General features: G+C 44.7%; 2 protein-coding genes across 2 annotated transcripts in view; one reads left to right on the top strand and one right to left on the bottom strand.

Moving 5' to 3' along the window:
- Nucleotides 1–1944: 1944 nt before the first annotated feature.
- Nucleotides 1945–16668, bottom strand: ACY3 (aminoacylase 3). The gene is made up of 7 exons (XM_063118683.1): nt 16566–16668; nt 6677–6926; nt 5799–5988; nt 5617–5713; nt 4413–4520; nt 2847–2956; nt 1945–2255 (listed from the first exon to the last, which is right to left on the bottom strand). Exons 2-7 carry the CDS (start codon nt 6907–6909, stop codon nt 2061–2063), a joined length of 933 nt encoding a protein of 310 aa, XP_062974753.1. The 5' UTR covers nt 6910–6926; nt 16566–16668; the 3' UTR covers nt 1945–2060.
- The window catches only part of TBX10 (T-box transcription factor 10), a 30235-nt gene continuing 21574 nt past the window's right edge, over nt 15361–24021 (top strand). The window contains exon 1 of the mRNA XM_063118342.1: nt 15361–15394. Within this exon, the coding sequence (XP_062974412.1) occupies nt 15361–15394 (34 nt within the window). The remainder of the gene's footprint in view (nt 15395–24021) is intronic.

Here is a 24021-nt window from a genome sequence, read left to right as displayed (position 1 = left end):
CAAAAGTTAATATTTCTCGCCTTCCAGGGATGTCAATATGCTCCTGAACTGAATGGTGAAATATGTATCTCTCTGGGGCAAATTTGATCAATGAATGGATTTTAGCAAGCAATGAGGCTGTTATGGGAAGAAGCAGTCTCTTAGGTACCCTGGACCCAATCCATTAGGGCTTTCAAAGTGAACACCCACACTTTGAATGGTGCCCAGAAGCCGATTGACAACCCCTGCAAATGTTGCAGGATAGGTGTCATATGATTCCATGGGTGAGCGCCTGTTAATATCATTGCTGCTGCATTCTGGACCAGGCTTGCCCAACCTGGTGCCATCCAGATGTATTGAACTACAATCTCACAGCTGGCTGGGGGCCTCCTTGGAGTTGTAGTGCAAGACATCTGGAGGGCGGTTGGAGAAGGCTGTTCTGGACCAAAGTTTCAGAAGACACTCCCAGTGGTAGAGCACATTGCAATAATCCAATCGAGACATATGTAAGGCATGCATCTCCATCATCAGGTCAGATCTCCTTAGAAAAGGGTGCAGCTGGTGCACCAGCCTAAGCTGGGCAAGCACCCCTGGCCACAGCTACACCCTTTGCACCTCTATTCAGCATCCAGGAGCAAAACCGAACCCAGGGCTACTGCTCACCCCACCATCCCTGTGAATCTGTTTCTTCAAAGAAGAAAGTGGCTGAATCCCCCAGGCCAGAGTCCATCTCTTGGCCAAACAGGAGCATCTCTGTCTATATAGCGTGTCTCTTATGCTCTACAGTAGCCTTCCTCAACTTGGAACTCCAGATCTTTTGTACTACAAGTCCAATCAGCCCCAGCCAGCATGATCAATGGTCAGAGATGATGGGCACTGTAATCAAAATCTTCTAGAAGGCCACAGGTTAGCCAGCCTTGTTCTATAGCCTTCAAGCTGTGAGCTGTTCTGCCACAAAGAACAATCCTCCAAAATAATCCTGCCTTGTCATCTTTCTTCCTTGGCAGTTGAAGAAAACTTTGGGCGAAAGCAAAGGTGGGGCATGTTATCAGGCTCTGGAATCCAGCTCATGCTAAGCTTCACAGGCACTACCATAGTCAGTGTTCCGTGCCAGAAGAACACTGTGTTGCTGTGTATATTCTTCCTGTTCACAAGACAGCCGGGCACAGATTAAGAACACAAAAAAGGAGGAGTTCACACAGTGCCAGGTGGCTTGTTCTGCTAAAAGAAGGGATAAGAAACATGTGGTACTCCAGATGGTGTTGGGCCTAGGGCTGATGGAAATTGTAGTCTAACAACATCTGGAGGACTACACATTCTTCCACACCCCAGTGCTAAAGTTTAAAAATACCTAATGATCTCTTTTGAGTCTTGGTGCTGGTGGATCCAAGCCCCAAGCTTGGTCTGCACAAACAGAGGGGATGGGCCCAGAGCAGATAGCAATGAGACATCCAGAATCATAAGCAAGTGAGTAGTCTGAGGAACCTTAGACCCTGACAAGAATATACAGCTACTTTAGAACTGAGAAAGAATTCACTCACTCACTCACATAAAGAGCAGATAGCATGATCATCTTATTTCACTGATCATTCCCAACAGTCCTGTCCTAGCCCTGTGAGGGAGACATTTTGGGTGTTGATGGAGGGAGGAATTGAGGCTAAAGAAAAATGGTTCAAGTAATCCATGGCTGGATTTCAGGATTTGAACCTAGGTCCGCACACTCAACGTTCATGCTACCAAAGCACACTGGCTTACCCAAACAACAGTTTCATCCCACAGGTATCAAAAGGCAAACCTTAAAACATGCTGAGGACCATTGCGGTACAAATTCTTTGGATGGAGACTTCAGACTACTACCGTTCTAGAGAATAATGTATCATTTTGCACAAACATGGGATAAGTCCATCTCTAACAATAAACTATGGAAGAATTAATACTATTTATTTATTTATTTGCAAGAGCAACATTCAGGGGATAAGCCGCACAACAGTGACTTTTTAGAATACATTAAAAACCTGGGTTTCAATTGTCTTCTTGTGATGTGTTGTTGGTCTGGTTCCCGCTGATAAAACAGGACTCATTTAAAACATCTTCTGCAGTGCAGGTTGGGAGAATGTGCGTTTCTCTGTCTTAATAAAGGCCACTTTCTTCTCATAGTAGGCTGCCTCATTGATGAAGACTGGGTAGGTGACGTCATCACCATCATATAGAATATCCTCCCCACTGAGCGTCTGGAAAATGGGATCCCCAGGCTTCAGGGGCTGGAAATCTTTATCCTAAGAGGGGACGGTTTGGTTAGAGCTAGGTATGGAATAGCTAGACGCCCCACCTACAGCCTGCCTTCCAATCCTTTCTCTGTAGCATCTTCTGGAGAGATTGAAGAGACAAGAGGCCCACCGACAGAAGCCGGTAGTAGCATAACATGAGTTAACCCACCACTGCAGTTATCAATACCACAGTCAGCAGAGTGCTGGGTGATGAGAAGCAGCCTTTCCCAACCTTGGGGCCCCAGATGTTGTTGGTCTACCACTCCTATCATCCTTAGCCAGCATGGCCAATGGTTAGCGGTACTGGAAGTCCAGCACCATATGGGGACCTAAGATTGCAAAAGGATGAGAACTGATGTAGCTTTAATAATTGTATGCAAGGGAATTTTGGTAGGTGCAACTTTCCTCTCCATTGCAACTCTATGGTTCAAGATGCACCTACTCAAATTCTCATTTTTATTATTGAAGCTATAGGAGCCCTAAACTCTTATATATTGGGCAGCAGCTGCAAAGATGCATACTAGAAAGATTACATACTAGGTTTCTCTACACACACATACACATATCTTCAATTCTTTCCCTCCTTCCCTCCACACTCACCTGCAGATTTGGATGTATCACAGCAGAAATCTCACCATTAGGATAGCGGGGAAAGTCCACAGGTCCAACCACCTTATATGCTTCAGTCTCAAAAGCTGGAAACAATGTGCCTGCGAAATGGGGTTGGAGGGACAACCAGTTCCCAGTTTACCTTCAAATTTCATAGTTAGAAATCCACCAGAAGGAAAGGCAACCCCCACACTCCTGCCAATGACAATCACTGCGGGGGGCTTATGTCAAATGGTGTGTGAGTATTCACCAAGTGTGAGTATTCATCAAGGGTTCATACTAAAGTTCATACCAAACCCTGACCTTGCTATAGGGGGGTACAGCAGCACAGATCGTGTGCTGGACAAAGGCATGTAGGATGGAACAGGATTTTTCTTTTTCTTTTTTCTTAAGCTTTTAAAACTTGATTTTGATCTTACTTTTATACTGTTAGTTTTACTCTACCCTGTGCCTGTTTGGTGCATTCTCTTCCCCTTTTTATTGTTTTATTATGATTCTATTAGAATGTAAGCCTATGTGGCAGGGTTTTGCTATTTTATTGTTTTATTCTGTACAGCACCATGTACACTGATGGTGCTATATAAATAAATAAATAATATATCCCCAGATTCACTGAGGGCTTGTCTATATGCCCTGTTTAGTCTGCGGTGGCTGAGAGTTGGCGCTGCTTTGTTTATATGATGCAGCTGCCAACTCGCAGCCACCATGGGCTCCCCCCCCCCGAAACTGCGCTTTTTAAAAGTCGCTGACTTACTGCTACTTTTTCCTTTACTCTGGGGTCACCACCTTCTTTGCTTTGTCTCTCGGTGGTGACCTCGTCTCGAATTGAGGCTGGGGGCGTTCCAGGGGTGGATCAAGGCCCAGGGTAAGTCAGGGGATGCGCAGATAGGCTGGACAGAGGGCAGGTGGTGGGCTCAATGAGCTGAATGTCTACCCTCCTGTGTGGAGATTTACCGCTCCTACCCTGCAGCTGCGATGCCATGGGGTTTTGAGGGAAGGTAAAATGATGTCATCAAGACACCCCTGAGTGATGTACGATGTTGGTTGGTAGGTCTCTCTCTTATATTAATGTCAGGGAGGGGGGAACCAAATCTGGCCCTCTACCACCCCCCAGATAGCCATGCCCTCTTCCCGACTCCCCTTCTCCCCCAACCACTGGTCATTTGGTGGCTTCCAGGCTTTTGTAGTTTTTTCCCCATTCAGAGTGGCTGAAATGCTCTTGCTAAGGCTTAGCGACTGGCAGTATGCGCTTTAATATAAGATTCACTGGTATTTTGGGAATTTTAGCCCCACCCACTTTGTCTTTAGCCCCACCTACCACTGTGGCCCTCAGAAGCTTTTCTGAAATGGAATTTGGCCCTTGGGATGAAAAAGGTTCTTCAACCCTGATGTATGTCAACAAATTGAAGGTTGTCAACATTCACCACCAAAACTACAAAAGCAGTGTCAGCGATCCCCAGTTTTGTTCTGCTAATCAATGTATCTAGGTCACATTCCTTAGCCCAACTCCCAGTCCCATGAAGCAGTCCCAGAATGAGGTATGATGGGATAGGTCACCTTTGTTAAACAGTTCAATGAAATCCAAAGCACAGGCCATGATGGATCTCATGTGAGCAAGCAGGTCAGCTCGTGCTACTCCCTGGGGCTGTGGACCCAGCTCCAACGCTGTAGAGGGTCACATGAAGAGGGATATGTTGGTTATATCATTGTTGGCATCATCTTGCACAGCCTTCGTCTATATTACATAAACCACTTGCTTCCTGAGAGTCTCTTACATAATAAATCATAACTGGCACAAGAAGGGTTTGATCACGTGCATTTTGCACCATTGCCTGGGGAATTCTTCTGGTATAGCATGTCATCCAATAGCTTTCCCCAGATCTTTGGGCTGAGCACTTCCTGGTCCATCTGAACCATATTTCCTTCATCCACCCACACCTGGTAACAAGTGTGGTGTCGTGTACTTACAAGTGCTGGATTTTAAGTGGGGAGACCTGGGTTCAAATCCTCACCGCAGACCTTATTGCAGGGGTCTGCAGCTTTTTTCAGCTGGTGAAATTTTGAGAGTGTCATGGGCACTCTCACAAAATGGCTGCCATGGTGGGCATGGCTCATCACAAAACACCCATTTCCCAGAAGGCAAATTGGTGAGGCTTAAAGAAAAGTAACCCAATGCCCAAGAACCTATGTACAAGGCAGAAGTAGGATCTGTGCTCCAAAATTTAAAACAAAACAAAACACTGTTTTGAACCCACAACACCCATTTAACAGAAATGAAACTGATGAGGGTCAGAGACTAGTAACTTGGTGAAGAAACTGAGTACAAGGCAGAGCTGGGTACTGAGCCAAGAATGCCAAATCACATGTTTGTTCCCACAAAGCACCAGAAAATACCTGTTTCCTAGAAGGCCAACCAGTGATGCTCAGAGAAACACACACACTCAAACAAGAAACACACACACACAGGTAGGGCACCCACCTGCACCACACAGCCACACCAAACCACTCTCCAAAGAGGCAAAACATGCACACACACACACACACACACACCCCACACACAAACAAGCACTATGCACCAAAGCAACTCAGGCAAAATACACACAAACACACCAAAAACCAGGCAAAGACACAGTACTCCAACTCAACCCACCCACCTCAAACCCATGCACACACCAACCAAAATCACACCAAACATTGGACATAGCAAAGAGCAGAAAGATTTCTGCCATCAGGAATAGCCAGGCTGAAAAGTAGCCCTTACCTAACCCAGCTTTGGACACTGAACAGACAGAATAGGTCTCTTCTTCCGGCTGCTGCTGATAGAAAAGGATGGGACAACGTCTTATTCTTGAATGTTTCTGTGGAGGCAAGAAGAAAGGAGATTGCCTTTAAGGGGGAATCCCAGCCATAGGTTTTTGGGAACTCCTTGGAGCATGGCCTCACCTGAATGTAGTCACAAATATGCATGGACAAGAGGCTGTGTTCAGAGTCCACGATGAGGCAGGAACCCATGTTGGCTGTGGTGTTGTGCAGGTCAACTATAAGGTCATAGGCTTGAGATGAACCTTTCGGGCCAAAGGTCTGATTGATTTCCTGAGCTCGTTGAACTTCATACAGGTTTGTATTCTTGGAGCTGAGAAATAGACACATGTAGCAAAGATGGTGCAGACTCAGAGGCTCACACAGCGCACAGATTCCAGGACAGGAGAGACTGAGATCACATTGTGCTATGGAGGCCACTTAAGATGCCATGGATCTATAGCAGGGGTCTGGAATCTCCAGGCCAGGAGATTCCACATCCGGCCTGAGGAGCCTCCTTGGTTTTCTCCAGGGGGTGAGGCTTGGTGTTCAGTTCCCACTGTTATCTCTGATCTCAGCTTGGCAATAACGGTGTAAATGTGAGTAGCGAGTGGCCAGCACAGGGGGACCAGCTGCTCTTCCCAGCACCGGTGAGTCCTTCATGCCAACCCCATGGGGATAACGCACAACACGCAATCCCAGGAACTCAGTTGGTGAGTCCCTTTCTCTTTGCTGAGAGAGGCAGAGAACTCGGAGAAAGGCAAAGGGGTGGGGAATGATGTCTGGGAGCAGCTAAGCACGCTGATGTCATCCAGCCAGCATAGGGCCCAGGAGGTGCAATTTGGCTCCCCATCCAAGCATGATTCTGTATCCCTGGTCTATAGCCTTACACAGCAAGGTTAGTGCAGCTATGCATCCTCAGTGCTAGTGCAGGGAAATGCAAGCTCCGGCAGCTGCTGGAGAAGTGAAGCTTTTCCCTCCCTGCAAAACCTCTGCAGTGTGGTATACAGTGTGGTACTCACTTGAGAAAATCAGCAGTTAATGTGCGATTAAGATCCCTGCCAATGTAGCGTGTGCACTGCTCAATGGCACGTGGGTTGCCTAGGAAGGGTGTGGCATGGAAGGTGCCACGCTGCAACTCGGAGGGGTCCCGTAGCCAGTGCCTGACCAGGTAAACTCCAGACATCTCGTTCCCGTGGGTGCCCCCACATACTGCAACACGTCTCAGGGAGGGAAGGCGCTGTGGCTGTGTCATCGTGAGTGTTTCAGCCCCTGTTAGGAGAAAGGAGGACTGTCAGCGACCCTTCTAGAAACACTGGAGAGAGGAATGTCCCCATCTGCCGCTCCTCTGGCCAAAGCATTTTCATCACCTCTGCATTCCTCCTCAATATCCACTTCTGCAAAGCCTTTAATGCCGGGCTCAGGAACCTGTGGTTATTCATATGTTTTTGGACCTCAACTCTCTCATTCTCTCTTACTGTCAACGATGTCACGCTTACTCCGGTCAAGGAAACTCGTAGCCTTGGCTTTATATTTGATTCCTCGCTTTCCTTTATTCCTCATATCGAGGCAGTAGCTAAATCTTGTCGTTTCTTCCTGTATAATATTGCCAGGATTCGACCATTTTTGTCTGTCTCTTCTGCCAAGACTCTCGTTCACGCACTGGTTATCTCTCGGTTGGACTACTGCAACCTCCTCCTCTCTGGCCTCCCCTCATCTCACATCAGTCCGCTGGTCTCTGTCCACCACTCTGCCGCTAAGATCATCTTCCTGGCCCGCCGCTCTGACCATGTCACTCCGCTTCTGAAATCTCTTCATTGGCTCCCAATTCATTCCAGAATCCAATATAAACTTCTCCTGTTGACCTTCAAAGCTTTTCACGGTCTAGCTCCTGCCTATCTCTCCTCTCTCATCTCACACTATTGCCCCGCTCGTGCTCTTCGCTCCTCTGATGCCATGCTTCTTGCCTGCCCAAGGGTCTCTACTTCCCTTGCTCGGCTTCGTCCATTTTCCTCTGCTGCCCCTCATGCCTGGAATGCTCTTCCAGAACACCTGAGAACTACCAACTCAATCACAGCTTTTAAAACACAGCTAAAAACTTTTCTTTTCCCTATAGCTTTTAAACTTTGAGTTTGTTCTGACTCTATACTGTTAGCTTCACCCTTCCCGGTGCCTGTTTACACTTCCCTGTGCCTGTTTGCATTCTCTTTCCCTCCTTATTGTTTACTACAACTTTATTAGATTGTAAGCCTATGCGGCAGGGTCTTGCTATTTACTGTGTTATCTGTACAGCACCATGTACATTGATGGTGCTATATAAATAAATAATAATAATAATAATAACACCAGTGTCTATACTCTCCCAGCTTCCATTTCTCTGCTCATGCCTTGGCATCTCCCCTCACCCTTGTCCTGCTGGCATTACCTGTAAGCCTAGCAGCCATTTGCAGAGAATATGGTGGGGGAGGCAGTGCCCTCCATCATAACCATCCCTCAGGATTAGCCAGTTTTACATTCAGAGCAAAACTATATAAACCATGAAATGGTTTGATGTTGTTGATAAGCCCGCTAAAGGTATAAATCCTTTTGGTTTAAAAGAAATAAGAAAAATAAAAATGGCAGAAGGGGTAACACTGTAGCCGGTGCATTGCTCTAATTATTATGAGATATATAAAAATAAAATAATGGAAAGTAAGCACAACATGCTCTTAAAACACTTTGCATTCAAGTTTAGTCTTGAATGTTATGAATTTGAGCAACTGGATCATGGGGAATAGGTAATGGCCAACTGATGTACTGCCAGTTTTATCATATTCACAAAAGAATCTTTTGTGAATATGATAATGATTGGAGATTATGATAGCTGGGAATCTGCAGCATTTGGAATGCAATACCCATTAGCATTTGGGCAGGTGACATGTCTCATAACTAAGGGGAGGGCAGAGAAACCATTTGGCATCAGTTTTCCAGATTCAGCTGAGAAAGGATCAGAAACACCCAAAGGGAATATCTGGAGCTATGACCTGGTTGATAATGAAGTAGCTTAGGGTGCAAGAGTTCTCTTTGGGAATCTGTTAGCCATTCACGAGTGGCACCTACATGCCATCCTTTCAAATGTTAATAATATTGTTAGGTCCTCAATCCGTTGCATTAAAGGACATGAGCATTGATCCTTCCAGTGTTGTAATATCAGACTTTTGGCTGTCAAATGGGCATGAAAAATTATTTGTGCTAATCATTTGTTAACTTCCAAGAAGCAGGTAAATAATTTTAAAGAATGTGTACATCAGTAAATATTAAAGAGTGTTCCAATATAAAGTTTATCCGCATAATAACTTTCTTCCAAAAAAAAAAAGCCTGCTACTGGACATTTCCAAAACATATGGTTATAAGAGGCACTAGCTGTATTACACCTCTAACAATTAGCTGAGCTGGACAAAACTTTATGAAAGCGACACTGTTGCATCCAATAGACCCAAAACAGACGATTTTGCTGAATAAGACCACAGTTCCATAGGTCTTAGAGCCATAGACACCTTGGATACAAATGCTAATACCACAATCCATTGATCAGGTAAAATAGGACAATCTAATTCCCCATTTCATTCCTGCCTAATACCCTATGTGTCTTATTTTTTTATTGATAAATAAGTATTTATAAATTCAAACAGTGGATCAATATAACTGATCAGCTTCGATAAGTGTTTCCAATATCACAGGGGACTCTGAAGCTGTAAAAGCAGCAGGAATGATACTTGCAAGTACTGCATCTGCAAACATTACCATTCAGCTGTAGCAGGCAGACCTATATTTGTCTTGCAAAGCTGAAAATAACAAAAATTCATCGTCATCACTCAGTAACTGATCCAAAGTAAACAAAAACAAAAAACACTTATCTATACAAGTCCACCACAAAAACATTTTCTTTCCAATATTTAAATTTAGCTTTCCCCATAAAGTCAATTTAGCATAAGAAAATAAATCAAACTGTAATTGACATGACATTATACACCAAATGTTTCTAACCTCCGAAATTGTGGGAGGAACCATATTCGTTCTAATATGCTGGAAATTTAGTGCCATGCATTTGGAGAGGTTCCAGGCAGGAAGATTCCAAGACTGACCAAGGTAGAAAAACCTAGTCTAACTAGAAAAGACCAACATTTAGTACTGATCAACAAATAGGCCAGGTGATATATAGCAAGGTCCAGAAAGCCAAATCCACCTTCTTTAATTGGAAGTTGCAGCCTTTTTAAAGATATTCATGGTAAGGAGGAAACCCACCCACCCCAAATTTACCAAAAAATCATAAAATTTCTTGAAATGTTTCTTGAAATAAACAATCCATGGTATAATATTTATCTTAAATGTATTAACCTTGCCCCACAAACTCAACTTTAAGGCTGTCCATGTATCTATAACCTGTGAAATCTCATTAATCGATTTGATTATGTATAATTTAATCCTTTGAGATATGTCTCTGGGAATACTTATTCCCAAATAGATAATAAAAGCTGGGCACAATCAAAATTGTCAGTTAACTAATGCACTAGGATATACAATATCTCCAGCATAAGTTCAGACTTTGGGCAATTAATCAAATAGCCGGAAAATTCACCAAAAGAATTATTCCAAACTCAATTGGAAACTCATCCAGCCAGGGGATTTCTCAGTATTCATTTTTGCATTAATTTTCAAAATTTCCTCCAGGTGCAAAGGAGCCAGGAAAAGCTGTTGTTGTGTAGACTCTAAACATGGGAGATTAACATAGGAAAAATGGATTCTGTATCCTGGTCTGATATTTAACCTCTGGCACCATTCAAATCCATGTAAAACTTTAAAAATTGTAACTTTATATGTGTTGTAGAGGTGTGTAATCTATCATTCTCATCTCTAATAGCTGAAATAACATTTCAATGTTTTTGCTGTTTAAGGCGATGTGCCAGGATCTTACTGGGATGTTCACCATTTTCCCAGTATGCCTGTCATAAACAGGTCAAGGAAATTTCAGCCTGCTGTGGAAGAATATTATTCAACTCATTTTTAACATTCTGTACTCCCAATAAAGTTGTGCATTGGGGGAAATAGCAACTGAGTTATAAGAGATTTTAACTTCCTACTTGAAGACATATGTTGCATTAAAAAAAATCTCATAGGAAATGTAGGCTATAATTTGTGCCTGTGTAAAAGCTTTACTGGCCCTCCCACTCATTGGTGTGAGAACCAGATGTGCCCCCATTGATTTTAAAATTCAAGTAATTCAGCATAAATCTGAGTTTTAAACATCCCATAATTAAAAAGAAGAACATTAAGGAGCCAGAGACCAAGAGGCCTTTGCATATCTGAAAATTGCAACTCCAAGCATATTGGGGTGTGGTCTGACACTGCCAATATGTCAATCTTTACACACTTTTATTTGATGCAGCAATGATGTAGAAACCAAAAAAAAAGTCTGGTCAAAAGCAGTTATGATGAACTGGTGAAATAAAAGTATATTCTCTATCATTGGGATGCAAAATTTTCCAAGCATCAATCAAACGAAATTCAACCATATAAGCTTGAAGGGGCTGTCAATACATTTTAAATGCCCTGCGGTGGCTGCACAGTGGCGCTGTGTCGGTTATACGATGCAGCATCCACCTCGCAACCACACCGGGGCTTTCCCGCAAAGCTGCGAATAAAAAAAGTTGGGAACTTACCCTGACTATTTTGGCAGGAGCAAGGTGAATAAGGCCCTTCTGCTGTCTAACCTCTCCAGCTTTGCTGTGAAGGCATTCACTGGCTGAAGGCATTCTCTAGTACCTAGATGACAGTTGGAAACCCCGCGCACCCTCCTTGCCATGGGGATCACCCAGTGCTACCCCACAGTAGCAAAAGTGTGGAGCTTAGGTGGAACACAGAGCCAACACAGCTCCATCAAGGATGTCCCTAGATCTCACAGCCATTTGGCTCTTAGAGGCAGATGCTGCAGGACCAAAGCCTCATGAAAATCTCCAACCACAATCAAATAATCATAGACAATATCAACCAGTTTTCTAAAACATTTGTGAAACACAGCTGAGAAATCATTATTCGGCCCATATAAATTTATCATAGCACAAACTTCATCCATGTATTTCCGAAAGAGAATCAAAAAAACATCCATCAGGATCAATAACCACCTGTTCAATTGGTGAGTCGTTTTCAAATCAGAATCACAACCCCATAACACCAAGTAGAAGTGTTTGTTACATAAACCTCACCAACCCAGTCTTAGTCTTTTCTTGACAAATATTCATCTGCAGCCATCAGATGGGTTTCTTGTAAAAAGGGGGGGGGGGCAGGTCAACATTAAGCTCTTTTAACTTAGAACTTCCTCTTTCCTGCATATTTAAATTCCACAACCTCTTAACATTCCATGAAGTCACACTAAACGCTAAGTTACACCATAAAAACACAGTCAAAAGCTTTAGCAGGTACTTACAAATGCCAGTTCTGTTTCACTGAAAAACCCAGGCAGCCTGCCCACCATTCAACTGTTTTCTCAAAGTCTCTCCTGCTAGCACAAGCTTTGATACTATTGCTACCCATAGAAGAGGAATCAACCTAAAATGTTTCTCTTAAGAGAGTGCCTGGCAAGTTTAACACCGGCTAGTAGAGAAGTAGAAGCTACCCTGTGCCTTATGCCAAGATCATGCAAAGCAAAGCACAGCTTCAGACTCAGATGGAGCAAAACTTAGCCTAGAGATTTGAAGGAGAATATGGGTGTTTCCAGAGGAGGCTATTATTGTGCAATCGCCTTGCCTTAAACACAGGATTTTACATGGAGGTAAAATTCCACTTGTAACCCTCCCATGTTTTCTCACCACTTCCTTGGTCTTTTTTCTTAACAGAAAAAAATAAATCTGTCATGCAGGAAAGAGATAGTATAGCTGCATGCTACCTTTTGACTGGTAATGATAGGAGCCATCCATCTGGAAGCACCCTATGAAATAATCTTCCCCAGGTCAAGAAGTATCACAGGATGATGATGGAACGCAAAATATAGTAGCATTGCTGAGCTTTGAAGGCTGCAGCTAAGAGGGAAAGCGCCATCGGGAGGAGGGGTTGCTTCCTGCCTTGCCTTCTCGCCTCCAAGCTGTTTCACCACCCATGGGGGGAAGCTCTTTTTCCCTGCAGGGAGAAAAGCAGCTTGGCGGGTGGGTGATTTTGAATGGACAAATGATTGAAAGGGTAGGGGTGAAGCAATCCCTCCACTCTGCAACTCCACCACTCTTAGCAGCAGTTTCCAAACTGCCTTTCAGTTCCAAAAAACAAAACAAAAAAACGCTGTTGGGAAAAAGAGACGTGCAACTGCATGTATTTTGTCCTGGAGAAGTCAAATAAAGAAGAACATTTCTGGCTTGTCTGGATTCCAGCTCATTGTTGGTTTGGAAGTTTCTGGCTGGAGTTGTTTCCCCTCAAGCTTGTCCCAGCAGGTGGCATCAGTGGTCACAAGACCAGAGCTCTGCCAGTTACATCAACAATGAAAAGAAGGGTGCAGGGCAGGTCTCTTGGCTAACAGGATAAGCCTGAGGAGGAGGACACAAGGCATTCTCTGCTCTGAAGGCATGGAAGAGCAGAGGACACTCGAATAGGAAACAGGAGCACTGCAGAATGCAAAAAGTGGATCACTGATGAGGTGCTGCAGATCTTCTACAGTAATTTAGAGCTTTTTCAGACAGGGGCAGAAATCGCATTTCCCTACCGTCACTTTGCCTCCTGCTTCTCTCCCACAATAGGGACGAGTTGCTTCCTTTTTTCTTCACACGGGGAAGAAAGAGGAAGCAATTCAGTGGGCATTTTTATAGCGCAGTTTTTCCCGCACACAGCAAGAAATAGCGCCTATTATTGTCAAAGCAAAGAAGAAATGGATTTTCTGGGTCACAGTTTGTAGCGTGAAAAACAGCAGATGAAGCGGGAGATGCTCAGGAGGATTGTTGTGTCATCAAATTGACCCGCAAAAATCCGGGAGTGTGCGATAAAACTCTCGTCTACAGATGCTCCAAATGCCATGTACTGGTGGCGCATTTCTGCAGGAGAGGAACTTAAATCTTGTTCATGTTGTGCTGGCAAGTGTGGTAGGGGGACCAATTAAACTCGCCAAAACATAAGTTATGCATTACCAAAAAAAAGAGGGAATTAAGCAATTTCAACAGAAATTCAGTACATCTCACCATTGTGTGGAAGACTGTGACCATGGGGCTGTCTATACACACTCAAAGCCCTGCAGTGGCTGCAAATCTGTGCTGCATCAGTTATATAACACAGCTGCAGATTTGCAGCCACCATGGGGCTTTCCCATAAAGCTGCACACTAAAACAGTCAGGGACTTAGTCCAATGTTTTTGGTGGGAGCGAGGTCACTCCAGGCCAGGACACATTACATATACCGTTTTCAAAGTGTTATATCCTGCTCAGTGTAGATCTGGCTGGGAAACAGGAGCACTGCAGAATGCAAAAAGTAGATCACTGAGGTGCTGCAGATCTTCTACAGACCTTAAGAGGGTTTTCAGACGGGGGTGGAAATGCGTTTCCCTACTGTTGATTTGCCTCCTGCTTCTCTCTCACAAGACACTCTAAATGCCCTGAAGTGGTGGTGGCACATTTCTGCAGGAGAGGAAGTTAAACCTTGTTCATGTTGTCATCCTGTTTTAATTTTATTTTAAAATAGGGGTGGGGAACCTTTTTCAGTCCAAGAGCCAAATCCCAATCTGGGAAAGGTCTTGGGGGCTGCATTCCATCTGTAGGCATGGGGCCAAAGTCAAAGCGGGTGTGGCCAAATATGATTACAAGACTACTCAGAAATAAACAAGATAAGACTTCTGCATGTCTACTCAAAAGCAAACGAGACTGAATCACTCAGCAACACTTCAATAGCATCCCAAATACCAAGCCTCTGCATGTCTACTCAGAAGTAAGCATGAGCACTATGTCTACCCACAAGTAAGCAGGACAAGCCACAGAAGTACACAGGACTGAATCACTCAGCAGCTTTCTTCCCAGCCCCTGTCCTGACACCATTGCACAGAAAGGCTCTTATGTCCGTTCAACAGAGATAAGAGCTTTCCCCTGCTGCACAGTGGCAAAAGCTCTTTTTCTCACTGCATAGCAGGGAAAATCTCTGATCACCTGTTGATCAGATATAGAAGCTTTTCCCTGCAGGGAAGAGGGGCCTGCGAAATAAGCTGTTCTGCTGGATAGGGAGCCCCTTTTGCTTGTATGCAGGCCGCAGACCAAAGGTTCCCCATCCCTGTTTTAAAAGGCTACATGTGTACTCATGCAATAGAGTTAAGAAGTGTCCCACTGGAGAAGCCCTACAAAAATTAAAAGAAAATTAAGCCAAAATTTGTGTTGGCATTGGGGCATCTCTTGCTTGCAATAATATCACTCTAATGCCTATAATGCCAATCTTGTAATTGTAACTCATTGGTTCTGGTTCTCCCTTTTAGAATAACAGAAAACAAATTTGCTCCACCATCTGCGTCATCATTTATGTTGTGATGGTGAAGTCTCTGAAACTGATTGGCTGAGGAGATGCAATAGTTCAGAATCTTTTCTTGTCCACAGAACAAAGCTGCTGGCAGTCTAGTTTCTCTGAGGGAAGGTTACGTTGTCCATTTGGCTGGGATTAGTAGGTTGAAGCCTGGCCTGAGAAGTGGTCCCTACAGGTAGAGAAACCAAGGGACATGGACTGCCCAGAGGCAAAGAGCCTGAAGGACGGTAACAGAGTGGGCAATGGCCTGAGAAAGAGGAATCTGAAGGAAGATTAGGCAATGAATGAGATTTGAGGAAAAGACAGAGGAGAGAGGAAACTGGTGCAAAGAGCGACTAATCAGAAATGGGGCTCTGAAGAAATGACACTCTGCTTATCAGGGGAGGTTTTATGTTATAAGTGGGGGAAGAAAATACAAAGGAGGCTGGTCACATGGCAGCATGATTAAAGCAGAGGTAGGCAACCAAATGTTTTGGCCTACAACTCCCATCATCCTTCACTATTGGCTATGTTAGCTAGGACTGACAGAGTTAGGGTGACCATATGGAAAGGAGGACAGAGATTCTGCATCTTTAACAGTTGCACTGAAAAGAAATTTCAACAGGTGCCATTTGTATGCAGGCAGCACCTGGTGAAATTCCCTCTTCATCACAGCAGTTAAAACTGCAGGAACCCTGCCCTCTTGACCAGATACAAAAGAGGGCAGGGCTCCTGCAGCTTTAACTTGTGGCCAAAACATTTGGAAAGCCTCAAGTTGCTCACCTCTGAACTAAAGGAAATGGAACAAAACAGGCTGTTACCTGAAAAGCAGGAGCAAAGCTATGCATAGGATCTACCAATAACAAGGGCAGTGCATTGTTGGCGGGTAGGAAGTAGGCAAGCAAGGCGGCTTTGCAGACTGGAACTGTGGATCCAGAAGCCAAGGAGGCACAGGAGTGTCAGGAATCAAGTCCAGAGTGGTCAAGGCTGCTATACTCTAAGAATTACATAGAAAAGCAACTCTGCCAGTTATGGCTTCAGCTATCCCTGAAACAAGCACTACAAAGCAGGACTAGGGGCAGGGGCTGAATGATTGATTTGAACTAACCAGCCAGTTGTTTGGCTGCCGTTTGTACACATACTCACTGCTGGAGAGTCCCACTATTTGCACATAGCTTGTGGAGACTCTACATATCTGTAGCTGGAGAAAGGGCAGTTCTAAGGACCTGCAGGGATATCAGGAACAAGTGCTTATGATGAGAGAGGAACAGGAAACATTCATTCCCCTGTATAGATGAAGATTGGGTTTACCAAAGTTTAGGACAAACATAAATGAACACAGTCCTGCCATCCAGAATAAACTCTTGACCCCTATGACATTCAGTGGCATGGCAATGCGCAGAGAGTGGGAACACTTACCAGTCAGAACCTCCAGCTGCCTTTGAAGGGGGTTCAAATTGGGATCCCGTCTGCCAGCTCAGAGCACTAGAGAAACAAAACCACAAAATCTGGAAAGTGGACGTTTAACCTTTACCTCTTGCTGTCTGGAGTTTGGTGAATGATTTTCTTGTTGCAATTCCCCAATGACCTATGGACCATACTGGATCTGTACCAAAATACTGCCATGTCTTAGCAGGGCTCTGACTGAGCTTAAAGTGGCTAGGATTAAGGAGAGGACATAAATAGATCACATCCTGAAGAGGAAGAGCAACATATAAACGACATTAAAGTCATGCAAGGGAGTCTGTATCTATTGACATTTAGGTTTATCACAACATCCTCCCATATAGTCAAAGCACACTTTGTCCTCTTCTCCCCTTTATGTATCTAGGCAGTTCTCCTGTCTTGGAATTCTGCTGTAGCAGCTTTGTTTACTATTATGTCCTATACTTCAGCAAAGGGGATACACCAGTCAGCTGAAGAGTGAATACCACTACTTGGTGTGGACAGCAGGGAGGGGGGTTCCATACTGAACCCCTAGCAATTATTACTCTTCATTTCTTGCCTAGCTGAATCAGACATCTGAATGCCTGTGTTCCACTTCTGATCCTCCAAGAACATAGACAGAAAACTAGAAAAGTGATAGGTTCTAATGGGCAGAGAACCCTGGAATATATTACATTCACCTGCCTGCAGACTGTTCATGCTAGGATGCCTCCATCTGGTAGTACCCTATGTAGTGATTGATATAATTTAGAGGCCCATCCTTACAGGAAATATAGGGAAGGGAGTTTGGAGATAATCCATGGAGCTGGGGGGCAGACTGAGAGAAGCTGTTCCTACATCGAGCCCCTAACTTATTACACTCCATGTATCTGATTGAGGTTTTCTGCAGTCATTCAGGCTTCTCTGCTACAGCAAGGCTACAACAACTATCAGTTTCTGCAGGATTTTCTCCCCTGGGATTTAGCTCCTGGACTGTAAATTTTAAAGGGTTACCCCTTCAGGGATTTCGCTTTTTCTGGGGCCTTGGTTTTGGCTTCAGCTGGTCATTTATAAATTAAATGATGACCTAAGGGAATTAAATCAATAAATGGGTAGCACTCACCTTCACCTTGCATGGGTGCTTAATTCACATGTGCATTTCACTTCTTTTTACCTTGATGCTTTGTCACTAATGCTGAGATGCTTCATTGTTACTCGAAGAAAGTTCCTGCCAGTGAAAAAGAAGCTCAATCCAACCCCTAAGATCCCATTGAGTCAGAGATGATGAATGTGTGGCCCTGCAGATGTTGATGGAACACAGCTCCAATCATCCCTCATCCTTGTCTATATTGACTAGGGTTGACTGTAGTTGCAGCCCACCAATGCCTGGAGTATCACATGTTCCCCACCCCTGCATTGAAGAAACATCACCCAACTATCCTGAGCTACTAAACAACACAATCTCACTAGCAAAAGAATGGTCTGCCAGCCGCGGTGAGAATACCAGGCGATACCAGGCTTTTTTTTACTTGGGGCATTTATTGTACACAGTCTCTACTCACTGTTGTTTCCATTTGGTGGAAGTGGGAGCACAAAATTATGTAGTAGGAGCTAACCATGTAGGGTAACAGTGCAATGTGGGAGAGAGCTAGTCTGCTGTAATGGTGAGAGTGTTGGATTAGGACTGTTGAGACCCAAGCCATTTAGCCATGAAGCTCATTGGGTGACCATGAGCCAGTCAGTCACTGGCTGAGTTTGGACGACATGCTAATCAACTGGGGGGGGGGTAATAGGAACAGAATGGGAAACAACCGTTGATTAGCGTGTTGTCCGAACTCAACCACTATCTCTTACCTTAACCAACTACTGAGGGTTGTTGTGCAGATACAATGGAGGGGGAGACTATGTAGGTTGCCCTGAGTGCCTTAAATGAAACACAGAGTATAAATGTAATAAATAAATAATCCCATTCCTTTTCAGTCTGACATCCACATGTCTCCTTCTGTTCCCCCTGCCAGCACAAAACAGCAAAATGATACTTACCATCATCCCACCACCAATTGTTCTTTAGAATACTTGCCCTCACTTGGAATTAATTTATTACAAGCACTGTATCAATATTTTTAGGATTGCACAGAAAATCTTTATTTTAAAATTGAATTCAGATGCTGATCTGTTCCTATTACAGTTGATTAGCATGCCGTCCAAACTGTCAGCCCTTCGAACAGAGGACTCTCCTCTGTAAAAGAGGCTGCACAGTCACCCTGAGGGGAATGTGCCAGTTAAGCTGAAATATACCAGTGAGTTGAATCATGCTGTGAATCTTGTCCCCCCACTCGTGAAATTCCTCCCTCCCCTGATCATGAAACCTGAAATAGCACACCTTAACCTGGGTACTGCCCAGTTGTAGATGTTTGGTTTAAATCTATGCAGATGAACAGTGTCATACTGTTCATGTCTACTTCGACGTAAGCCCTAGTGAATTCAGTATACCTTCCTCCCAGGGAAGTGCGTATACTATACAGCATGGGATTACAGCCTAAATTGACCAGAGGTGACAGATGGTATTCAAAAGCAGTCGATTAGCTCTAACACTGGTAGACCATGGCGCAGTTCTGCACAATACTTCACAGGATATGATACGAACCCAGGAGAAACCATCTTTTGGGTCTGTGATGCATATAATCCATTCAGACTTTTGTGTTTGTTTCTCTCTCCAGCTCCTTGTAAAATACCTCCACAAGGGCTTCTTTTTGACTTAGTGACTCCCAGTGATTTGTTCTCTTTCCTGCTTCCACTGGTAATGGTCGTCGTCCCCCCACTCCTGCTGATAGCACCAGCTCCTCGCTCCCATGCCAGACCTAACCTTCCCATTGCCGTGGGGGCATCCTTCTCTGCTGCCCATTTATCTCCTTCTGTCACCAGCAGTGGCAGCTCTAATAACTCCCAGGCAGGTATTGAGCGGCAAGATGAGGAGGTGTGAGAAAGCGCAAGTCGCAACTGTCACTGGCTTGGCAGGAAGAAGATGGATGGAGAGGCAAGAAAAGCCATGCCCTGGAGCTTACGGGCTGAGCGCGGAGCAGAAGAAAGGGAGGCAAGATGGCTCCTGCACTCCTCATGTTATTAGTGGTGCACTTGATTTGGAAAGGCTGTTTCACACATGCAAGCCAACCTGTGATGTTGCATGCATGTGTGGGTTCACCTAGTGTCAACTCCAGATGTGGATGGTGGGCCCTCGGGCAACATTTTATTTATTTATATATTTATTTTAAAAAATCTAACCTGCCCTGTATCAATAGGTCTCAGAGCAGGATGATGATGATGACAACCAATTCAACATAAAACCACAACGATATAAAATCAGCATTAATAACGCAAGCAACCAAATCAAAACTGAGCTGCAGTCAACAAGGCCCAAAGACTTGGGTAAATAGCCAGATCTTCACTTGGCACTGAAATGAAACCAGTGTCGGCACCTTCTGGGCCTCTGAGAGGAGGGCATTCCATAATGGGGGTGCCACAACCAAGAAGGTCATCTCTCTTTCTCTGTCTCTCTCATCGCCACATAATGTTCAGCTCTCAACAGTGGGAGGCAGAGAACTCCTTGGCAGATCTTCAGGTATATATGGGCCTCAGTGGGACCCTGTCCCTGAGTGAGCCCCTCTCCTTGCCACTGTCAACATGGCCCATTCACTTATCTCCCACTCGGCCCAAACCGCACCACATCCAATGTTGCTGCCACTCTTTCTTCTTGCTCTTGTAGCTACTTATAAGGAAGACAAACAGGCAGCAATGCTAAAGAGGAGGGGGCAGAGAGCTCTGGAAGTGCTTGTATGTGCAGGTCATACCAGAGTATGGCTCATTGGGGAAGTTACTGGCTCAAAGCGTCTCTACATTAAGGGAAAACCTGCGCACCCGTACCATTTTGACTATGCATTGACTACAGCTCCTTTATCCAGCCTAATTGAAAACTTCCCCTCTTGGCAATGCTCCATAAAGTTAAATGAAGCAGGGCTATATCCCATGATAATTTTAAATAGTGCATACTCTCTGATCTTTGTTAAAATAAGCTTTCCGGGCGGAGGTGCAGCAAATGTCCTGGAGGTTGACAGCGTCTTGTAAAGCACCCACAAACGTCTGTGAGTGGCCAATCATGAGCGCTCATGTAGAGAAGCTTTCAGTTGCCATTTTGTATCTGGCACTTCCCTCCTCCTAATTAATACATTGCACCCAGCTCCGGATTGTGGAGCCTGAAGGACGCGTGCTTCTGGACCAAGAAAATGGACCTCATGTAACGTTCCACGCATGAATTTAATTTTGAAAAGAAACTTCTGAATGCGGGGGAGATGATGCAGGCCAATAATAAAACATACATATTTATGGCCATCTAAAAGTGTATTTTCATTTCAGGGAAATGTCAACATTTCAGTGGGATGTATATCATCAGGCACTGTGAAAATGGCTCACTTATTCGATTTACTGTGTGTCATAATATCAGATCCCTATTAATGGCATGTAAAACCAGTGTACTAATGTAGATATATGTTGAAGGGCATGAAGGAGGAAAAGGAAACCCAGCCGTGCAGAACTTGAGACCGTGAATCAGGGTAATTGTAGCTCCCTTTGTTTTAAGAGAGGCTTGTAAATATGCGAGCCTTCAGTGGGATGGGGGTGCTCTCCCTTTTGTCTGGAAGAGCTTTACATTTCTATGGTGTCACTGCACTTCCCAGCAATCACACAGATCATTGGGGTTGTTGTTAGGTGCTCTGTGTGTGTGTGTGTTGTTGTTAGATGCCCCAGGCAACAAAAAAGAACACTACGCCAAAGCCCCTTCCTTTCATAGTGCACTTGGAAGAGAGATTGGCTTAAACACCCTTCTGCTAGGATGAGATCAGGTGCCTTTTAATAGTTAGCTGTGTGGAAGAGGGACTTTGCATGGAATTCACCACATTATTTAAAAGCTGCAGCAGGTAAGAAAAGCTGCCCTTGCCAAAATGTGCTCGTCTACATTACATAGAATGGCCTTCAGAAGTCAAACGTTGACCTGGAGCCCTGTCTTCTCTCATCTCTATGCCACAGACTTGCCGTCTTCTGTCAAGGCCGCCACCACTGTCTCTATAGGGATCACCAAGAAGTACCAACAACAAATTAAAGCTACTGCACCCACTATCCCTTGAAGGGAGTTCTTAGCCCTCCGGCTTTAGCAATATTGTCTCGGACCCAGATGTGGTCTCAGGGCTGCTGCCCCTGGCCACCTGCTCATCCTACTCATTAATTGCAGTGTATTTGCTGCATATATGTGTATGCCCAAATGGCTCCAGCACCGTGCACTGATGATCTCACCATATCACCCAACCAAGTGTCTTCCCGATTCCCCTGTTTCCCTGTCTTGTGTCTCATTGGAGGGAGCAGAAGTCTCTCCTGATATGGGTCCACCTCCTGCCCACCCACCCCCCAAACCCTATGAAGAAAAATATAATCGTTCACACCATCCCAGAGATCCAGTTCAGAACATTTCAGAAGGGGATGTGGCAAGACTGAGACGGGAGCCGAACTGAACAAGCCGGAGTCATCCCAGTGCCTTTCTGCTGCCTACCATGTCAGGTAAAGCCTACTGGGGACTACAGGAGCCAGGTATGCGCTCATCAGTGCTCTGGACCCTGGCAGTTTTCTCTTCAGGCATCTTATTTCTTCTAAATAGGTATACGGGGGAGACATGATAGAGGTGGACAAAATTATGCATGGTGTGGAGAATGTGGACAGGGAGACATTTCTCTTCTTCTCCCATAATACTAGAACCCGGGGTCATCCCATGGGAGATTCAGGAGGATAAAAGGAAGGACTTCTTCACACAGCACATAGTTAAGCTATATAATTCACTACCACAAGCCGTAGTGATGACCAATAATTTGGATGGCTTTAAAAGTGGGTTGGATAAATTCCTGGAGGAGAAAGCTATCAATTGCCACTAGCCCTGATGGCTACGTGCTATGTCCAGTATCAGAGGCATTATGCCTATGTACACCAATTGGTGGGGAACATGGGCAGGGCGGTGCTGTTGCACTCATGTCTTGCTTGCGGCTTTCCCGTGGTCAGCTATTTGGCCACTGTGTGAACAAACTGCTGGACTAAATGGACCCTTGGTTTTATCCAACATGGGTCTCCTTATGTTCACTCCATTCCATGCTGTTTTACATCCATGACCTCCTGGTTTTGCCTTGGCATTCAAGGGTAACTGCTGAGTAGACCCTGAGAGCTGCACCCTTCCCCAGCTAACATCCCATGTGCTGCACACCAACAACGTCTTTATAGGCTGAGCTTGATAGAGAATTTATTGCCCGGTGCAGAGATTTCATTCATTCCTCATGAGTATCTTGTTGTGATGCTACTACTATGGGAAATGAGACATTGAGCCAGATGGACTATGTATGGCAGGGGTGGGAAATCTTTTTTTATAACAAGGGTCATTGACCCATAGAGGGGGGAAACAATTGGGGGACACACAATTATTAACTAATAAATTGTATCAATTAATTATATGTTCTTAACTGTATTACATGTATCATAAATAAATACAAATCTCGTAATGCCTAGAAAGTAGTCCTGGGGTGCTGCCATCTCCTGATGTTTGGCTTACTTAGGTTGGGATCCACTAAAGCTGTCTAAAGCTATACCTGGAGAGGGAGGCAGGTGAACACACACCTAATGCTTTTATTAGGAAATACTTCTGCCCGAGAAGGAGGGTGAGGGGGCACTGGACATCCCTGTTGGAAGGAGAGCCCTCCAGCAGTGGCATCCAACTTACCAGCTCTTCTTCAAACTGCATTCTTATGCACCCTAACCTGGAATAAATCAGTGGAACATCATGGGACTTCCACCCTGACCCAATCCTGCCTTGCTCTTGGTGGGACGAACAGGGTTGATTTATTGCCCATACTTTTGCTTGGAAAGAAGAAGGAAACATATCAGGTTGGATCCAGATATACGGGGCATTGAACTGGGCTGGCTGAAGCAGACCTCCTTCCCACATCCTCTCTACAGCAGTCCCTCCAGCCCCCTGAGCCTGCTGCACAGAAGGTCAGGGACCCTGGAGAATGGGGTGAGCTGTGGTGCGGGGGTAAATGGGACCCTTCAAAATTGGGTGGAGGCACCAACCATGAGTGGAGCCCTTCCACCCAGGGAAGGCAGAGACTGGATCCAACCCGTATTCAAGCAAATCGAGAAAGAGATAGACCACTGTAAAGCTCTTACTTTGGTAAGAATAATAAAAGAATCCTTACTTTGGGCCTGTAGCAAGACAGGGATGCTATTAAAGAGATGGCTATATTGGGGAATTAGTTCTTAGTGATGTACAGTGTGTAAAAAGGGGTAATTTGGAATATGGTGACTATGGGGCTGTTTAAATGTGTTCAAAGCCCCACAATGGCTGTGAATCTGCACTGCGTCAGTT

The sequence above is a fragment of the Elgaria multicarinata genome, chromosome 2, assembly GCF_023053635.1.
Source record: "Elgaria multicarinata webbii isolate HBS135686 ecotype San Diego chromosome 2, rElgMul1.1.pri, whole genome shotgun sequence".
Taxonomy (NCBI): domain Eukaryota; kingdom Metazoa; phylum Chordata; class Lepidosauria; order Squamata; family Anguidae; genus Elgaria; species Elgaria multicarinata.
Note: the sequence above shows the minus strand (reverse complement) of the source record. Positions and strands in the feature narration are given on the sequence as shown.